We start from the raw sequence: 17,540 nt of genomic DNA on the forward strand, positions 1-17,540 counted from the left end.
CTCCCCAGGGAGGAGAGGAAAGCCCTCTCCTTTGAGTCATTTAAAAATAGATTGGAGAAGGCACTCAAGACTGTACTGTGGGGAATAATCCTGTGCTGGCAAGGGCAGGATGAGATGACTTCATGTGGTTCTTTCCATCTCCAATTTCGGTGATTCACCCAGAGCTCCAAACCTGAACATGCAGAAGAGCAAGAGGGAAGCAGGGCACGAGGACATGATCCTGGAGGAAGCCAAGAGGAACAAGTGTCACAGGGCCAAGAGGACTGGCAGGACTCTGGTCCAAATTCTTTCTAACCACACCATGCTGTGGGCCAGGATGACGTGCTGGAGGTCACACATGTTTTCTCTCATAGCCCATGGACCAACTAATTGACAGAGCTTTGTGGGAAGTCAGGCCTGTAAGTTCTTCAAAAACACTCGCCCTTTGAGCAGGTTTTAATACCATTAAGACAGGGCAAAGCACAGAAGCTGTTAGGGGTTTGCAGATTACTATAAAACCTCATTTTATAGCAAACCCCTCCAGGGCCTCGTTCCTGGAAAGAAACATAGGATCCATATATATATATATATATATATATATATATCCCCAAAACACTGATTTTGAACAAAATTGCTGGTTATTGCAGTGATGCAGTGCTTAGAGCACACTCTGCCATCCTAGATGCTGCACAGAAGCAGAAGAACCTTCCACTAGGGAGGATAATGGCAAGATCTCAGGTCAGGCAGAGCTCAGAGCCCAAGGGGCACAGCTCAGAGGCTCCAAAAACGGGCAGAAGTGCCCATGTAATGCCTGCAGAAGCCCAAATGACACTGCTTTCTCTCCACATGCTCCTGCAACATGAAACAACCCAGGAACTACGAGCAACACAACTGCAGCAGTGTGCAGCCTGGGTTCCCCACCACCATCACCAAAAAGGCTTCTACCTGCTCACACCATGCTCCTGCAGCAGAAGGCTGAGGGGATAACCTGACTTTTCCAGGGCAATACCCATTCCCACTAGCATTCACAGCCTAGGAAAGCAAAATGACAAGGAGCACATTACATGAAAGCAGCCGCCATGCCAAGCCTGTGTCATGTGTATTCTATTAAGCTGAAGGCTGAATAGAAGACTTTGTTTTCCACTTCAAAGGACACCATCCCAATCTCTCTCTCTCTTCCCTTATGAATAACAAATTGGAAATAAATCTTCTGGCTGAAGTGCATGGAAACTCATACAGTTGGGGCCCTCTGCAGCTTCCCAGCTCAATCACATGGTAATTTTTTTGTAAACACTTTTCTGTGATATATATGTAAATCTCGCTGTGCACTGCTGCACCATGTAAAGCAATCCAGCGGGTGTGGCCTCAGGGGATGGGACACAGCGGGAAGCCTGACTGCATATTTCCAATTATTCACAGGGATAATGTTCACAGAGAAGGGTCAAGTTTTATACGTGGGCAGAGCCCTACTTTTCTTCCTAGAGATCTCATTTCGTCCTGCTCCATAGGCCAGTGTCCCCTAATTCTCACCACAAACGTTATTTTGCTCTTTTGGTACTGAGAAAAACAAGGACATCTCATTTTGTTGGGCAGAGGGAGCATTGGAAAAGTCACTCTCAAGATATACCAAAGGCCCTTCAATCTAAAAACAAACGAAAAAGGAAAATATTACCTCTGCTTTTAAATACTGGGAAGTATTTGGTGCCCACAAATATGGACCCCTCAGTTCTGAGGACACCTGGCCTCCAGATGGGCAACAACCTTTGACCAGTGCACACAGCTCTTACCTGTGCATGCCTGTCACCTTTGCCACACATTTACAGTAACAGTTTGTGGCAAAAATCAGCTGTCAGCTTTGTGTTCTCAACACAGCCAGGTCCTGGTCTATATTCAGGACATCTAAGCTTTGGTAATCCAGGAAAATGCAACACTCACACATCTCTCAAACCTCAGACCAGCCCAACACCACCAATGCTGCAGGAGGCATTGCAGAGAATGAGGCATCTCTGCCTTGGCCTTGCTGTTCTTCAAGCCAGCAGAACTCATGGCATACACTACACTCGAGGCCTGCAGCTGAATAAATATTACAATTCACTCCAATGATAAGCATCTATAGTATCTCTGTGTATCCCTCTGTTCACAACAGTGTTCAACTTCACGATAACGGGGGAGAAAAAATCAGTACAAACGAATCACATGGATCTGTGTGCATGTGAGGTCCTGCAGACTGAGGAAAGAAAAGCAATTTTCACGTCTGCCTTTCCTACTGGGGATTTTATTCACAACGTGGCATTCTGCATGGCTGACCCTTACAGATGCATGGCACATTAGCTACAGGAGAAGCAAAAAATTCACAAGTTGATTGCAGTTTCTATACATAAAGTCAACATGGAGCAAAGAGCCAAATGTCCTCCTCAGTGGATTTTTATGTGCATATGTGCAGCATATGGACAAGTACATGTGTATATTATCTTGCAGGAAACATGCAAGCCCAAACATGGGAAAAATTCAATGATCTAAGTTCACTGTTGACATAAATGCTGAGACTCCATTTTGCACTAATGGAGTTGTGCTCACTTATGCCAGTACTGAATTCAGTCCTAGAATTAAACCCACCCAAATCCTAGATAAATTGAAAGAGAACAAAAGTTGGCCTATATGCAAGAGCATATTTTTCATGTTAAAAGCATTTCAATCCCTTTTTCTGCCCATATAATACTGCATTGATGTCTGTGACCCATTTGGATGTAAATCAAAATGGATGTGCTAAAAAGCCTGGTTAAAGGAAATGTTCTTCGAAACAGTGTTCCCATGGCAAGGCAGAACAGCTACACTCAGTTTCCATGGCACAAAGGGACATACAGGGAGGGAAAATACACTTCTGAAAAATCACTTTAAAGCCAGCAGGGTTTTTCTTGAGCACCTGCACTGCTCTTACCTAATAGATCTGTTCTCCATAGGTGTGTGTGAATAAATTACATGGAAGAATTACATAAATCTGCTAAGATTCTTCAGCAAATAAGCAGTGTCCAGATCAAATCTTGGATATTCAAGCATCTCCAGATGTCACTGGCAAGCTTAGCAACTTCTGGAGAACCTCTTGTGGCCTGGGCACGACCAAAAGCATCACAATCTGGCTCTGTATGTACAGACTGTGTGAGCCTGTTTTCCTCTGCTCTGTTTAAATGCTGTATTGATGATCCACGGCCATCTGACTTTTCCCAAACGTGCCTGCAGTGCTGTGAGCAAGGGTTGCATTTGTTTCTCTCCCTTTGGTGCAGATGGTGAGCAGCATTCCTCGGGCTGTGCCCCAGGACGGCGTGAATGACACTTATTGTGGCAGCAATAAAGCCGGGGCTGTTTGCTCAACAGCTGTTGGGTGCATTGTTCCTTTGTGAGAAAAATGCTCATGGCATGGACACGCTACATCCCACCCCTGCAAAGCTGTTTCCCTGATTCAGCACCTAAGCAAATGGCAGGCAGTGTGATTTCACCATTAGGACTTAATCCCAAAATCAGCCCAGACTCCAAGAGGGAGCGAGGCATGGTAGAACACTTACTGCAGTGCCTGTGAGGAAATGGCTTTAAAGCTGGGCCTGGGTTTCATTTACTCTTGACTTATGTGCAGCTGAGCACAGAGTAAAGAAACACCAGACTGCTTCTCCAGGAAAAAAAGGAAAATGGTCACCTACCTGTAGAGCAGGGAAAGAGCCATTTAAGGCCCAGTTTGGCTACATGCCTCTATTTTCTACTTGCCCTGTTAAGCAGCAACAGATCTGACTGTAAATTTTAGGAGGGAAATATATGTGGTTTATTGATTCAGTGGTGGAGTTATAAACACGTATTACTGCTGAGAACCCCAGCTGCCTGGGCAGAAGTATTCTGTAAACTTTTCATTCTTATTAACTTTAAAAATCAGGTGCAATGAGCTTCAACCAAGGTTAGAGTGTTCACTCCCCACAGAAAGCCATCAAGCAGTCTTTGCACAGCAAGCTTCAAGATGTATCTCAAAATCTATCTGCACTGATGACCAAGAGCAAGGCTGAGCCAACCCCAAAATCAGTTCACACCCTACACTGCCCATCCCAGCCCCCAGAAGCTGAGCTCTCTGGAGAGGGGAACCAGAGAACCAAGGAAATGAGCACATGCTATTGCTCTCTAGATCTAGGTTCCATTCACCAGCACATTCCCCTCAACACAAGTGCCTCATGCCTACGGAGAGAGCTGCACCTGAACAGAAAACAAAGGACCTAAATCCAATCCCAAACCTGCTCTCCATTGTGTGGGCAAAAACCAGCTTAGAACCAACCCCTGGAACTCCTGTTCTGACCCAACCAATTTTCTGATCCTGCTCAGCCTCACAGGGGAATGGCTGGACTCTCCCCATTCTCCTTTTGAATAACACCTATTAATTTGTGAGACCTACAGATCTGAGGAAATTATTTTATTGCTAAAACCAGTGACAAAAGAATTTGTGGGCTCACTAGAGCTGCAAAAGGTCTAAGAGCTCTAAATTTGGCTCGGCACTGAGACAAAGCGGGAAATACTGGCCCCACTGAATGCCAGAAGAGTCAGACATCATCTTGAGCATGGTCAGTTGAAGATTTTTATCTTTCTTTGAAGCTCCTGGACCAGCAGAGCAGCACAGTGTGTGCCAGCCCTCCCAGGGAGGTTGGGTTTGTAGGGGCAGGACTGGCTGACCCTGATGTTCCACAGTCTCAGCAACATCCAAATGTCTCATCTTAAGAGTCAGACCTGTCTAATGAAAAAGACAAAAGGTTCCCAGGACAGTAGGTTTGTTTTCCTCAAAAAAATCCACCAACTACACAAACAAAACTCTCCTTGTTTTTTAAGTCAACTCATTTGAGACCTGTGTCCTCCTGTCCCGCCTGCTCCTTCCCTCCTCGCTGGCTACCAAAGCCTTTTCTCCAGACATACAATACATTTGGTCTATAAAGGGACCATTCTCCCTGTACAGCTGCATTTGAGTAACTCTCAGAGGCTCTGAAGCGCAGCCAACACGCAGAAATATAAAACCTAAGAGGACTGACTCTTGTTCCACCTGAGAAGGGTTTATCTTACACACTGCACTGTTCTCCGAGGGATCTGACCATTTCCACTGAGCCTTAAGAAACAGGCACTTTTGACAAGATGTTTCTGAACTCAAACCTAACTAGAGGCTCTTGATTTTCTGTAGGGTTTTAAAATGCTATTTTATTGAAAAAAACCCAAACATCTGATGACCTGTATTTCTGTAATACCCCCCTCTCCCAGCACAAATAAAAGTTGTCTTTTTCCTCAGTTCTAAAAGAGAAGGATTAAAACATGAAACAAATGATAAATCACTTATGTGCTGCTGGTAGGAGCTTGGATATGATGATTATAAGCACTAAATAAAATGTCTGAAGAGAAGAGAATAAAAGATAAGACAGAAGGGCTGAGCTCCACAGGGGCACAGTCATCTGGGCAGAGACTGTACAGCCCTGGCAGCAGGGTGAATGCAGGAGCAACCCACAACAATTTCATGCCAAATACACAGCCCACGTTGTGAAATTCCCACAGTAAGGAACACACATATAGTATTTCCAAAGCAATTTACTCAGGCACCCTGGAAATTCCAGGGCAGCATACAAGGGGACTGTATCTTACAACATGAATTCCAAAACCTGAACTAATATGGAAGGCTCTGTGCTTGGCTGGTATTTGGGAAGCACACCCCATCTATGTTCTGTTGCCTTTCTTCAGGGCCACCTGGCTTTGAGATGGGATCAGAAGCATTAACCCCACATAAAAGAACCTAAACCTCATCAAACTGTCACAGTAATATTCAACCATGGTGCTCTTCAGAGGGTTGGTGTAGTAGAAAGTGAAAAAAATTTGTAGCATCCTTTCTTTCCCTGAACTCTGAGAAGAACTCAAAACTGTTTTACCTGTAAGGCTTGGACTAAAGAGACAGAAAAATGCTACACTAAGTCACCCTAGCTGGGAATTAAAAGGTCCCAAAATCTCATACACCACAGCAGTTTCCTTCTCTCTTTTTGTTTATAGCAATAATCTGCGCCTCAAACAAAATATGTAAAAATGGAGAATTGGGAAGAGAGAGGACATTGGGCACACACTTTATAGCAGTGGATGCTACCTAAATTAAAAAAAAACCAAACTTTTTTTAACTAAAAGCACCATAATTTCTTTACTGTTGTTTATTGAGTCATTCTGAACTAAGAAAGGAGTCTGTTACCTGTTCCTAAATTGTGTGTTCACCTGAGTCACTATCAGTAGGACTTGTATTTGAAGCAGTATCTGTTTCTTGCTAATTACTGCAATCCTCCCTTTGCCAGCACCCACAGCCAATGTAACCTTAGAGTTCAGTAATCTATACAATGCTCTCTCTTCTTTTAACATAGTGCAGTGCATGGCATGCAAGTTTGCTCTCACAGGGGACAGCTGGTGCACATTCAGACAGGAGAAAACTGCATGTAACCTCTGTGACTAAAGCCTAAGGAATAACCAGAGCAGCCTGGAGTAAAGCAGAGAGAGAAAACGGGATCTAGAAACACACCATTTGCTACCTATTACAAGCCTTTATTAGGCTGCTTTAAGCTTAACACCCTGCTGCTGGCTGCAGTCAGCACATATCTGAAAGAAAAGGAAACTCTTCTTCTTCCATGTGCCTCTCCAACTGTCCTTTCACAGTGGAAAGGTTTTCCTCATTTTTATGGTGATTAGCTTGTTCAGGGGATCATAAGGTTGAGTCTATCTTCCATCAGCTTATGTAACTTTGGTTTTAAAAATGACACAGCCTCAGCATTTGTTCTGTTCTCCTCAGTGAGATGGCCCACACACATCAGACACAACTGCTCCCACAGTTACTCTCTCAAGTAATCCCATTAATACAGTGCAGAATAGTCCCTCAGGCATCATCTCAATAACTCCTTTCTGTTCAGGCTTTTTTTCTGTGCCATTTTTCTCTTGTCCTCTGCATTTCTATTTCTTTGTAATTACTGTCTGTTCGTGCTCCCCTTGCACCCATAAAGAGCCCTACACCCTCCACCATACTCCCAGTGATTGTACTGGCCACATCCATCCTCTTGATGGGACCATAATGATTTTTGTCCTTTGTTATACTGTCAGGACAATTTTTTAAGAGCTTCCCTCAGATAAACAAAATGTATTCTGCTTTCACTGCCTGGCTTTGATATGACAAACCCTGAGCTCTCTCCCTGTGCTGAGCCAAAGTGACTGATTTTTGTGCCAGACTGATTTTTGCAGTTTTTTACTCGAGTCCTCATCAGAAGAATCTAATGCAACAGGTTTGTGGAACAAACTGACACAAGTTTTGTTTCTTTTCAGATCTACACTGACCTCTTTAGATTAAACATGATGCCTCATCCTGAGTGACTCACTCCTGTAGTTAGCTAAATTCAAACTGTCTTTAAAGCCTGTAATGTAAACAATACATTTTACTGTCACAGCTATGTAGACATTAGTTAAAACAACTTTATATTCTGCAAACAGCTACACAATGTTGCTAGTTTATGTGGTTTTGGCACAAACACCTTTTCCCTTTAAGCATTGCCACCTCTTGCTCTCAAACACTGCTGCACTAACAATTAGCAGGTCGGGCTAGTGCCACTGCTGAAGAGTTTACAGAAAGCCATTCCTGCACACTGGCAGGGAAACAGATTCCTAAAAAGGCAGCCCAAGCTCCCCTGAGCAGTGGGATGATACCCAGACCCCACAGCAGGCTGAGCTCGTGTAGTATCTACAGAAATCTCCAGGAACACAGCTCAATTCTGCAAAAGCTCTTGATGACTTTCATGCTCCTCCTGCCCGTGGATTCACCTTTAAATCAAACTCTCTAAAGCCTCTACATGCAAATTTCACACTGTGGGCTTGTCCCCCCAAACAGCCCCAGCTACAGGCACACAGCAAGAGGACAAACTCTTGTCCCAGTACAACACACACAAGGACCCAGGTTGGGGCTCTGTGCTGAGCTTGCTCAGAAGTCCAGCCCTCCTATCAAGAAGAAAGTTTCTCTCTCCACCTCCTCTTTATAAATATATTTTGCTATAATGTTTTCAATGATCTGCAATAACTCTCTGTGCTTCCACCCCATGACCTCCAAGTAGTTGAAAAACCCTTCCTTTCACGAGTTCAAGAAAATACAGAGGGATGGAGAAATTACATCTTCAAATCCAACCTTCCACTCAAAAATTGAGATCCTGACTCTGACCATGGTAAACAGAGGAACCAGCTGCTGGTGGGAGAACAGCACATCATTCCAAACAACTGCACTGTTAAAACATCAGCCATGACACCTTCTTTAAATGACCTTAAAATAAAGTACATGCAGCCAATCAAAATATCTTTTCAGTGATGTTTACAAAACCCAGGCTGAAACAGTTTTCTCATTCCCAATTTCCTTTTACCATGAAGAGCAAAACATTAAAAAAATAAAATATTTTTTTTTTTAAAAAATCACACAACACAAGGTGGTCCCCACTCTTTTTAAGCAGTAAAAAAGCTGGAGGTGAAGATAAAATTTCTGGCATGCTGGGAGTAAAATCTAGCCTGCTTGCCACAGATCAGTGGTTAGATATTCCCTGTTATTTTTCAGATATTCAGGACTATGATTTTCACATGCACAGGTAGGTTGGCACATAATTACTGATTCTTGAATATATTCATAATCACAATAATAGATATAGATAAGTTACCATGGAAAGCTTTTGCCAAATGTATAACTTACATTTCCATCACTAAAGAGAACTTACCTTTAAGGACTCCCAGAGGGGAAACTGTACCAGAGAGAAAGGAATCTGGAGAGGTGGGGGGAAAAAAAAAAAAAAGAACAACAACATAATGTTACAAAAGTAAATTGGATTAGCATGTTCCTCAACTGGCTAAATTAGGAACAGTTATTGTTCTCTCAGTGAACTGCAGCTTATTACACTTACAAATCTTTACGGACACTTTATGTATGCTGCCATTAAATGACTGGTTTCACTAAAGCAGTTTTACTTTGTTTATCACATTCCCTGCTGAGAGGTTAATGTATTGTTACCAGGGTGGCCTAGAAGAGCAATAAGCAGTGTGATCTAGTGCAGGGACGTTCCTGGTTTGACAGTCAGCCAAGAAAGCCATAAGGATGGTTCAAGAAACACGTTCCCAAGGCCAGGAACACAGCTTGGCAAAAAACATCTTCAGCAGTGCAGACTCTCCCAAATGCTGAGCTGCAACCAGGGCTCTGCAGTTGGGCATCAGCTACAAAAACGTTCCTGAACATGTCCCTTGATCTCCTACGAACCAGCTCCCTTGAGAATTAGAAGCAAGTTGTGAGGAGCTACCACAACCCAGCTCAAAGGGAGAATCTTGGTGGTTCTCACTGCCTGTAACACGGGGTTCTTCTGTCCACCAACAGCCTGTATCTGTGTCTAGGCTCATTCCTGCTGCACCTGGCCCAGGAGTGCCTCTGCATTTCCATGTCCTTCACAGATTTTGCCCTGATAGAAACCTCCACACATCAGTCAGTTTTCATTGTGAACACTGAAACGCTTCACAACAAGAGACATCACTCCCCAAGGTTATGCCTTCTGTTATATTTCCTCCTCCACAAAGCCCCTCCACTAAATCCTTCCTTGTCCTTGACCACTCAGAGAAGCCCTAAGACCTGCCTCTGGTACCAACTCTGCCTTTGCTATCTCCAGGCTGAATATCTGTCTCAAGATATCTCAGAGAAAAGGGTCTCCAGGAAAGCACTGGCCTGTCCTAGGATCACCCTACAGCTGTATCTGCAGGTCTGCTTTGCCCCTTCCTAGAGCTGCATTATCTCCTCCCCTTTGTTAGCCAGTCAACCCCCAACTCAAATCTTCCTCCAACTACCTATTTTCTTCTTCTTTTATCTTCCTTAATTTCCCCCCTTGTTTAGGCTGATTTGGCAGTTCATCTATCAAATTATTTAGTCTCAAAAAGCACTTACAGGTCTTTTACCATGAAAAAGAGTAGATACTCAAAATGGATCATGCTTATTTAATGCAGATATCTTTGTTCTGAGTGATGTCAGGTTAAAAACGTTCACTAGAGATATGAATGGCTTATTAAACCCAAATCCAAGCCACACAAAGGAATCTGAACTGGAACATCCATTCAACATCACAGCAGTCAAAGAGTATTGTCTGCTTCCCTGTGCTGCAAGTAATGATTAATAAATGAGTCTATTAAGTTAATCTGCCAGGCAAAACTAAACTTGACAGACACCTGCCACAGAAAATTTGTTATCTATTCAGGCAGGAAATGGCAGTGAGAAGAAATCAATGTCACTGCTGTACATTGAGCTGACAAACTGAAATCTCAGAGGAAGTTTTGTCATCTTGGACAACGAGCAATATCCCTGGTGGCATCTCAGAGCCCCACAATAAAGGTCAGACATGGCTCTTATTTATTGAGGTCTTGAAACTCTAGCGTAGCAATTAAATTTCATTTTTAATACTGAGTGAAAAAGCCCAGCTCTTTGACAGTAATGTGTGGTAATAGATTTATGAGACGATATATACACACCCACGTGCTGCTGCAGCAACGTTGAATTGAAATTATATGGAATGATTTCTTTGCAATGTAAAATGAAAAGCCACATAATCTTCTATTATCCAGGCCAAAAAAACAGGGGAAAATAAGTAACAATAACCAATACATTTGCTTCAAATTTGTTAAAAAAGAGAAAAGGAAACGCTCTGTATCCAGCTGTACACCAAACAAAACAAGCTTTCAAATACACCCTCCAAGTTTTGCTTTTTTATGCTCATGAATGAGTGGTAAAATTAAGCAGCTGTTAATAAGACAAGGGAAGCTTGTGACATAATCCCCTTTATATCGCCTAGCTAGAAGCATTTTAATCAAAGGGGAAACTTGTTCACAAGTGCTGTTTGATTTTCAGTGGCAGTGGTGTTTGCTTTCTGTGTCCTGCTCAGGGGCAGCCCGGGCTGGATGGGGATTATGGGTTTCCCTTTTCCCCACGTGCCCCATGGGATGCAGCCTGGGAAGGTTTTGGATGTGTGTCAGGGGGACCTGCACAGCCACTGGGCTCCCTCCTCTCTAGGAGGGCTGCAGGATAAGGGTCTGAACATTCAGAAGTCATGCTTTACCAGAGTTTAAAAACTTACAAAACACAAATATAGGAAGCACCACCACCACCAAGCAGAGCAACAAAAGTTTGGTGCACTAAGAAGATCCTAAGGAGATGTCCTACACTTATTGCAGTCACCCATAGGATCCTGTCTGACATCCTGACCTAAAAACAAAACCCACACAAGCAATTTCATGGGTATTGGAATGAAAGGGAGTCTGTCTTCCTGAGGATTTGGGTTTTGTCATCAGATTCTCTGAAGCCAAATCATTTCCAAGCCGCCTTCGGCAATCTTCCCATGACAGGGACCTCCATCACATTTCTTCTTGAGATCTATTCCACAGCCCTTGTTGAAAGTCCAGCTCCTATTGAAAGCCTTCCCTCAAACCCCTTATCCACCTTTATTCTCCCCTCACATTTTCAGGGAAGTTATCACAGGCTGCTGTGTGTCCATGTGTGCAAACACCCTGCTTGCATAAGCCTTGTCTCCCTAAGAGACCAGACTAAACAGCACACACCCAAAAGCAGCATTAATATATGCAAAAAGAAATAGCTCTGTGAGGGTAGCTCATCTGACCATGAAAAAGCCTTCAGATGGCTTATTGCCCTTTATTCTTCCACCACGGCAGACGTGACAAAATCTTGCAGTCCGGGGCCACTTCTGAATTTGAACACTTACAGCACTTTAATTCCTTTTTGTATTTTGCTTCTTAAAAGAAAAGCTCTTCAGCAATGAACAGAATCACACCCTGTTAGGCAGAGATATTTCTGCCTGAAATAGGCTAAGGCAACAATAAAAATGTGGTCCACACATGTGGGTAACTTGCTGCCAGCAAATATGAAACCCTGGCAAGCTCCACCAACCTCTCATTTGACATTAATATAAAATAGACAGAGAGTACCAGTTCTCATGTCTGGCCTAATGTTATATAACTAGGCTGTTTGTTCATCAGAGTCAACCCTTAAACACACACAAAAGGCAAATTTAAAGCCCCCAGACAGCTGCAAATAATTATTCTAAAATGTTTTACAGGTTAGTGAAATTATCATTTACTCTGGTCCCTGTAGCCCTTAGCACCTGATGCCTAACTTAGGGTAATGAACTTTGCAGATGCTGATTTCTACACATCTACTTAATTCCCCTGCTACAAAGTATTTTAAATGATTGTGTTTAGTAAGTTACTTTTAGAAATAGCTACACTTCCCCACCAGAGCAGCAGATACACAAATCTCGCTTCTAAAGAAAAATACCAATCTGGAAGTACTGAAGATTGATGACAGAGCAAAAGTCCTCCCACCAAATACTGTTTAATTAAATAAAAGAAATTTAAGGAGGAATTTAATAATGCTCTCTGTAACTACAACACAACACTTCAAAGTACCTCAAAATTCACCCTTTTGATATGTGATGGTAAATTGCAAGCCAACATTGTCCCAAGGAAAACAGCAGCCAGAGCAAGGGCAGCATGCTGAAGGAGTGGCAAAGAATGGGGGAAAGAACCAAAGAAAAAAAAAACATCAGCCCTTTCAGAACTGGGATTCCCTTCCAAATATGAGAATTCTTTCACACAAAGAGGAAACAGATGTCCATGGCTGGAATTTGCATGTGGCTTTATTCTCTTCTAGGATACAATAAAACTACTCTTCTTCTCATCCTCCGAGCTAGAAATTAAGCAGTGGCATGTCATGCAGAGTCCAGCTGTGCTTTCTACCTCCAACCTTTATTAGCAATATATTTAAAAAGAAGAAGAAAAGGGAGAGACAGAAAGAAAGGGAGAAACTAAAAAAGCATAAGAAATGAAAAAAACTGTGGTATGTGTTCTCAAAACAATATAAAACCTACAGATGTTCTTACTAATCTGTGGCACATGTTTGTTTATTCAGGTTTTCCCTGTCCCCAGTTCAGCAGGCTTTGCTCTCCAGAAGACTTATCTGTTTTTACAAACGTTAGAAAAAATACTGGAGGAGATTGGCATAAACAGCCAGAGGAGGAACAGGCTCACCTTGTGAGAGCTTCCTCAGTGTCCCTGAAAATGCACCTCCATTCCAGAAACTGCTCTCACCCACACCCCCACTGCTCCCTACATTGACAGCAATGGGAGAAAAGCAAACACTTCTGAAGAGGATTTTGGAGTATGAATGCCACAAAGGCCAACAGCAAGAACATCTGCTCACTTCAGGGAGAACCTATTTCATCCTCACAGGGCAGCTCCAAAAGTTGCACCCAACGTGTCACCTGCACTCACTGTGACAAGGACAGAGGGGCCACCACTGTCCAAGGCTCTGTTCATGAGGAGAACAGAGCTGCTGTGTCCAACTGTGTCTTCTTGAGTGTAATTGCTAAGAAAAGTCCAATAACTCATTTCTAAATAGCAAAAATATACTGTTTTCTAAGGATACATAAACAGCACGTTTCAGGAGAACAATCTTCCCTTTACCTAAGTCCCTTCTACAATCCCTTTTTTTCCTAGCTTCTTTATAAAGGGTAGAAGGGGTTTTTAGTAGGTTCAAATTAAAGCAGAATAAAACAACCCTGTCAGCCCACTGGAGTTAAACATCTCTGTTAGTAATCCCAGCAAATTTGGTTTAGTGTCTTCCCCTCCTAAAATTCTTCACACACTTGCCCAAAACATCTGGATTACAATAAACTGATGGTGCAGCTTTAAATATACTTTCCTCAGGATGGGCTTTGAAAAGACAGCATGGAACAAGGCAAGCCTGGAAATGAGGCAAGCCAAGAGGTCATAGCAGTAGCTACCACGAAGAAGATTTGGAGATTTCACAGCTTTTCTACTAAGTGAAGGTGAAGGTGTTTAAGACCCATCATCGATGGGATATCCTAAAGCTGACAAAGTAGACTTATTTTCTTGCAAAGCTTTAAGTAATATTGTCTCCCAGGCCCTCCTTGAAAAACTTGCAGACTCCACAAGGAGCTAAATTACAAGAAGATAATTTGTAATCTTAACATGAATGAAAGACTGTCAAAGCCATCAGCCTTGTTCCTGCAGCTCTGAGAGATGGAAGCTTGGGAGAGTGGTGAAAGAAGGGAGAACTTTGTATTTTAAACAAATGATGGAGGGCTTTGTTAATAAACACTGATGCAAAAACAAACAAAGCTTTTCAGGCAAGTTTAACAACGCTGGCATAGCAATGACCAGGGAAGAGCTCTTGGCTTCACTCCTTAAGGAAAACAGTGGAGGACCAAGCTCACACACAGCACCTTCCTAGAAGAGTGCAGGAAGCCAGAGGTGGAACCCCACGGGAAGCTCAGCCATCACAGGGAAAACTATCGAGTTGCATTTGCAACAAACAACTTCTCACAGCCCTTCAGTGTTGAACACGCGGCTCTGCAGCACTGCCAGAGGCAAAGGAATGGCATTTAGGGTGGTAGAAACATCAATCTCAACAATGCCAGGAGTATAATTAAAACAAAGGCTTCAGATCATGCACCAGCAGCCACCTGAAGTAATCAGCAATGCCCTCATTTTCAAGCAAATAACATTAACCCTGTGTGAGCCGGGAGAAAACTGCAAGCTGTAAATGGGAAGAAATACAATATTTCTGAATTATAGTAATTTTTCTGGTTCAGGCATCTGCTAACTCTCAAATAAATATTTGCACCTTGCTTCCTCCACTTCCCCAGCTCTAACCCCAAAGTATTTCCACTTGTCACCTGCCATATGTGAATGGTTGGAACTAAATTCCTTCCTGAGACAAAACATTATGTGCCCCACAGGGTTGCTTAATTTGGTTACAAGCCATTCTCACAGATGTCCTTTGGACCTGTGTGGCAGAACTTCACATCCACATTTCCTCTTAAAAAGCATCACACACTCATTATAAAAGCAACTTATGTGGCATATTATGTAGTAAAGATGAGTAAAAGGAAAATTCAGTTTTCCCTCCAAGAGAAAAAAGATCTGTGATTAAAAAAGCAAAGAAAAATAAAGGAAAAAATGTTTTTCTGCAGGGGTAATATTGACCAACAAAGGGGAAAGACATAGTCAGAGATCCAGCACGACTGTGTGTTTCCAAAACGTGGGAAAAGAGGCACTGAGGCAGATGCACAAACTCAATGCAGGCTGGATTGATTTAAGAGATCCTGATGATCACAGAGCCCTAACTTTGCACACGCGTGAGACAGATCATCATTGAGCTATTGAAGGCTCTTTCCTCAAAGAAACAACATTAACAGCCTCGAATTCCACCCCAACCCCTTCTTGAACCAGCCCCTTCTTACTCTGCTGGGAGAACAGAATAACTATTAGAGATTGTCTAATGTCAGCCACAAAAGTCGATTTTATTGGATTTCAAACAGGAGCTGGACCAACCAGCCCCTAATTACACAAATAATATCCATGTTCTCCCATTTTCCAACAAATAAGCATTAAAGGAGATCCTCGTTTTGCTATTCATTTTCAACAACATATTAAAAAAAACCCTCTCAGCCGAGTAAATGAACATGCTGACACCAATTCATACATGCTTTTTTCAGGGCGCTGATAAAAATCTTGTAGGCTAAAAGATGACTTTAGCAGCTCCAGAAGAATGAAGGTATTGTTTAACAGGAAGCAGATGTATGTCAGATGGCAAACTCATTAAAGTGTCCCATCGTTAAAGGAAACGGGATAACAACGAGCCATCTGAAAAAACCTGAACTGACCAGGAAACACACAAGCCGCAGCTAATCTCCTATTTATTGGTAGGTAATGCCTTTAAGTCATGCACATGCATTGAGTTTAGGACCATGAAGGACTGATCTTTGTTCTCAGGAAAGAAACGGGAGCAGAACCCAAGAGCATGGAGAGCTGCATTTCTGGAAGAAGTCTTCTGAGGAAAAAGTCCCAACATTTGGAGGAGTTATTACATCAGCTCGTGGGTGCACACACACACTGTCTGGGCAGCACTTCAGTTCCCTGACTCTGAGAGCGTTTTAATGGGCATTTTAAATGTAAATATAGTTTTAAAAATGCCTTATGAAAGGTGCCTATCATTGAACAACCTCTAAATACAAACTTGGAAACTCTAATCAAAGAAAATAAGCATCCTCTAGTGGACACTGGACTGAGGGATTTGCAGTATCAAAGTTGGACAATTCCTCAAGTGAGAATTTTGCAGGTTATATAAGGACCTAAACACAAGGAATTAAACAAGCAGCATAGATTCACAAAATCTTAGAATTATTTAGGTTGGGAAAGACCTCTACGATCATTGAGTCCAACTGTTAACCCAGCACCACCGAGCACACCGCTAAACCACATCCCCAAATGCCACATCTCCATGGCTTTTAAATCCCTCCAGGGATGATAACTCAACCACTTCCCTGGGTAGCCTCTTCCAACGCTTGACAGCTCTTCTAGTGAAGAAATTTTTCCTACTGTCCAACCTGAATCTCCCCTGGTGCAGCTTGAGGCTTTTTATTCTCACCTGGCACTTGTTACCTGTGAGGAGAGACTGATCCCAACCTGGCCACTCCTTTCAGGGAGTTGCAGAGGGTGAGAAGGTCCCACCTAAGCCTCCTTTTCTCCAAGCTGAGCTCCTTCAGCCACTCCAGACCCATCCCCAGCTCCATTCCCTTCTCTGGACACACTTCAGCCCCTCAGTGTCTTTCTTGTAGTGAGGGGCCCAAAACTGAACCCAGGATTCCAATCAAAGACAGCAAGTTTGATTCACAAGGCAGGTGGATCTGTGGAGAGGAGTAAGAGTATTGCTTCATCCAGCAAATATTCAGCCTAAAAAACTGGGAACCAGTGCAGCTGTAATTGCACTGACATCAGCAAAGGAACTCTTGTCCTCAGAGTAACAGCCACGAGAAAAAAAAAAAAAAAAGAAAAAAAGAAAAAAAGAAAAAAACCAAAAAAAAACAGACTGGGAAGAAACGTGTGCTTCTCCCATCCTGGATATATCTCAACCTATACCAGTTTTGTTACAAATGTCTTGTTACTACATTATGATTACAAATATAACACAGCAGCTCTCACTATAAAAATTAAATACATCTCTTGCCAGGAGTTTTCTGAGTATCACTAAAGAAAATTTCCAAGAGGAAATCCATCTCTGCCTTTGCATATTGGCCTGATCCAAAGGCCATTGAAATAGCTGGGAATGTTGAACATGTGGCTTTGACACATTCTGGACCAGGACTGATGCTCAAGACAGAGAAAAGAGGAGAGGGTGGATGCAAAGGTTCCACAGTACAACACAAAGATCAACTAATCTGGATTCTACCATGTTCTCCTCAGGATGCACAGACCCCACTCATGGTGAGAGAAGGCTCTAGGATGTCCTTTCAACTTGTCTAACAGGAACTGCTGAAAATTCCTTCTACAGAACATACACAACAGCCTTACTTATATTTGAGCCCAAACCATTAACTTTTAAGTACAATTTTAAGTCCCAATACAGTTAATGTAAGCTAACCAACTTTTTTTGGAATGCT

General features: G+C 42.7%; 1 protein-coding gene across 3 annotated transcripts in view; it reads right to left on the bottom strand.

The window, feature by feature from the left end:
* SLC25A26 (solute carrier family 25 member 26) overlaps positions 1–17,540 on the bottom strand; it is an 83,821-nt gene that overhangs the window by 17,634 nt on the left and 48,647 nt on the right. For 2 of the 3 annotated variants that reach the window (XM_063411997.1, XM_063411999.1), the window contains one exon: positions 8,754–8,798. The exons of the other annotated variant lie outside the window; for it this stretch is intronic. In XM_063411997.1, coding sequence (XP_063268067.1) covers positions 8,754–8,798 — 45 coding nt within the window. The remainder of the gene's footprint in view (positions 1–8,753; positions 8,799–17,540) is intronic. 3 annotated transcript variants of the gene reach the window in all.

This window comes from Prinia subflava, chromosome 14 (genome assembly GCF_021018805.1).
Source record: "Prinia subflava isolate CZ2003 ecotype Zambia chromosome 14, Cam_Psub_1.2, whole genome shotgun sequence".
Lineage (NCBI taxonomy): Eukaryota > Metazoa > Chordata > Aves > Passeriformes > Cisticolidae > Prinia > Prinia subflava.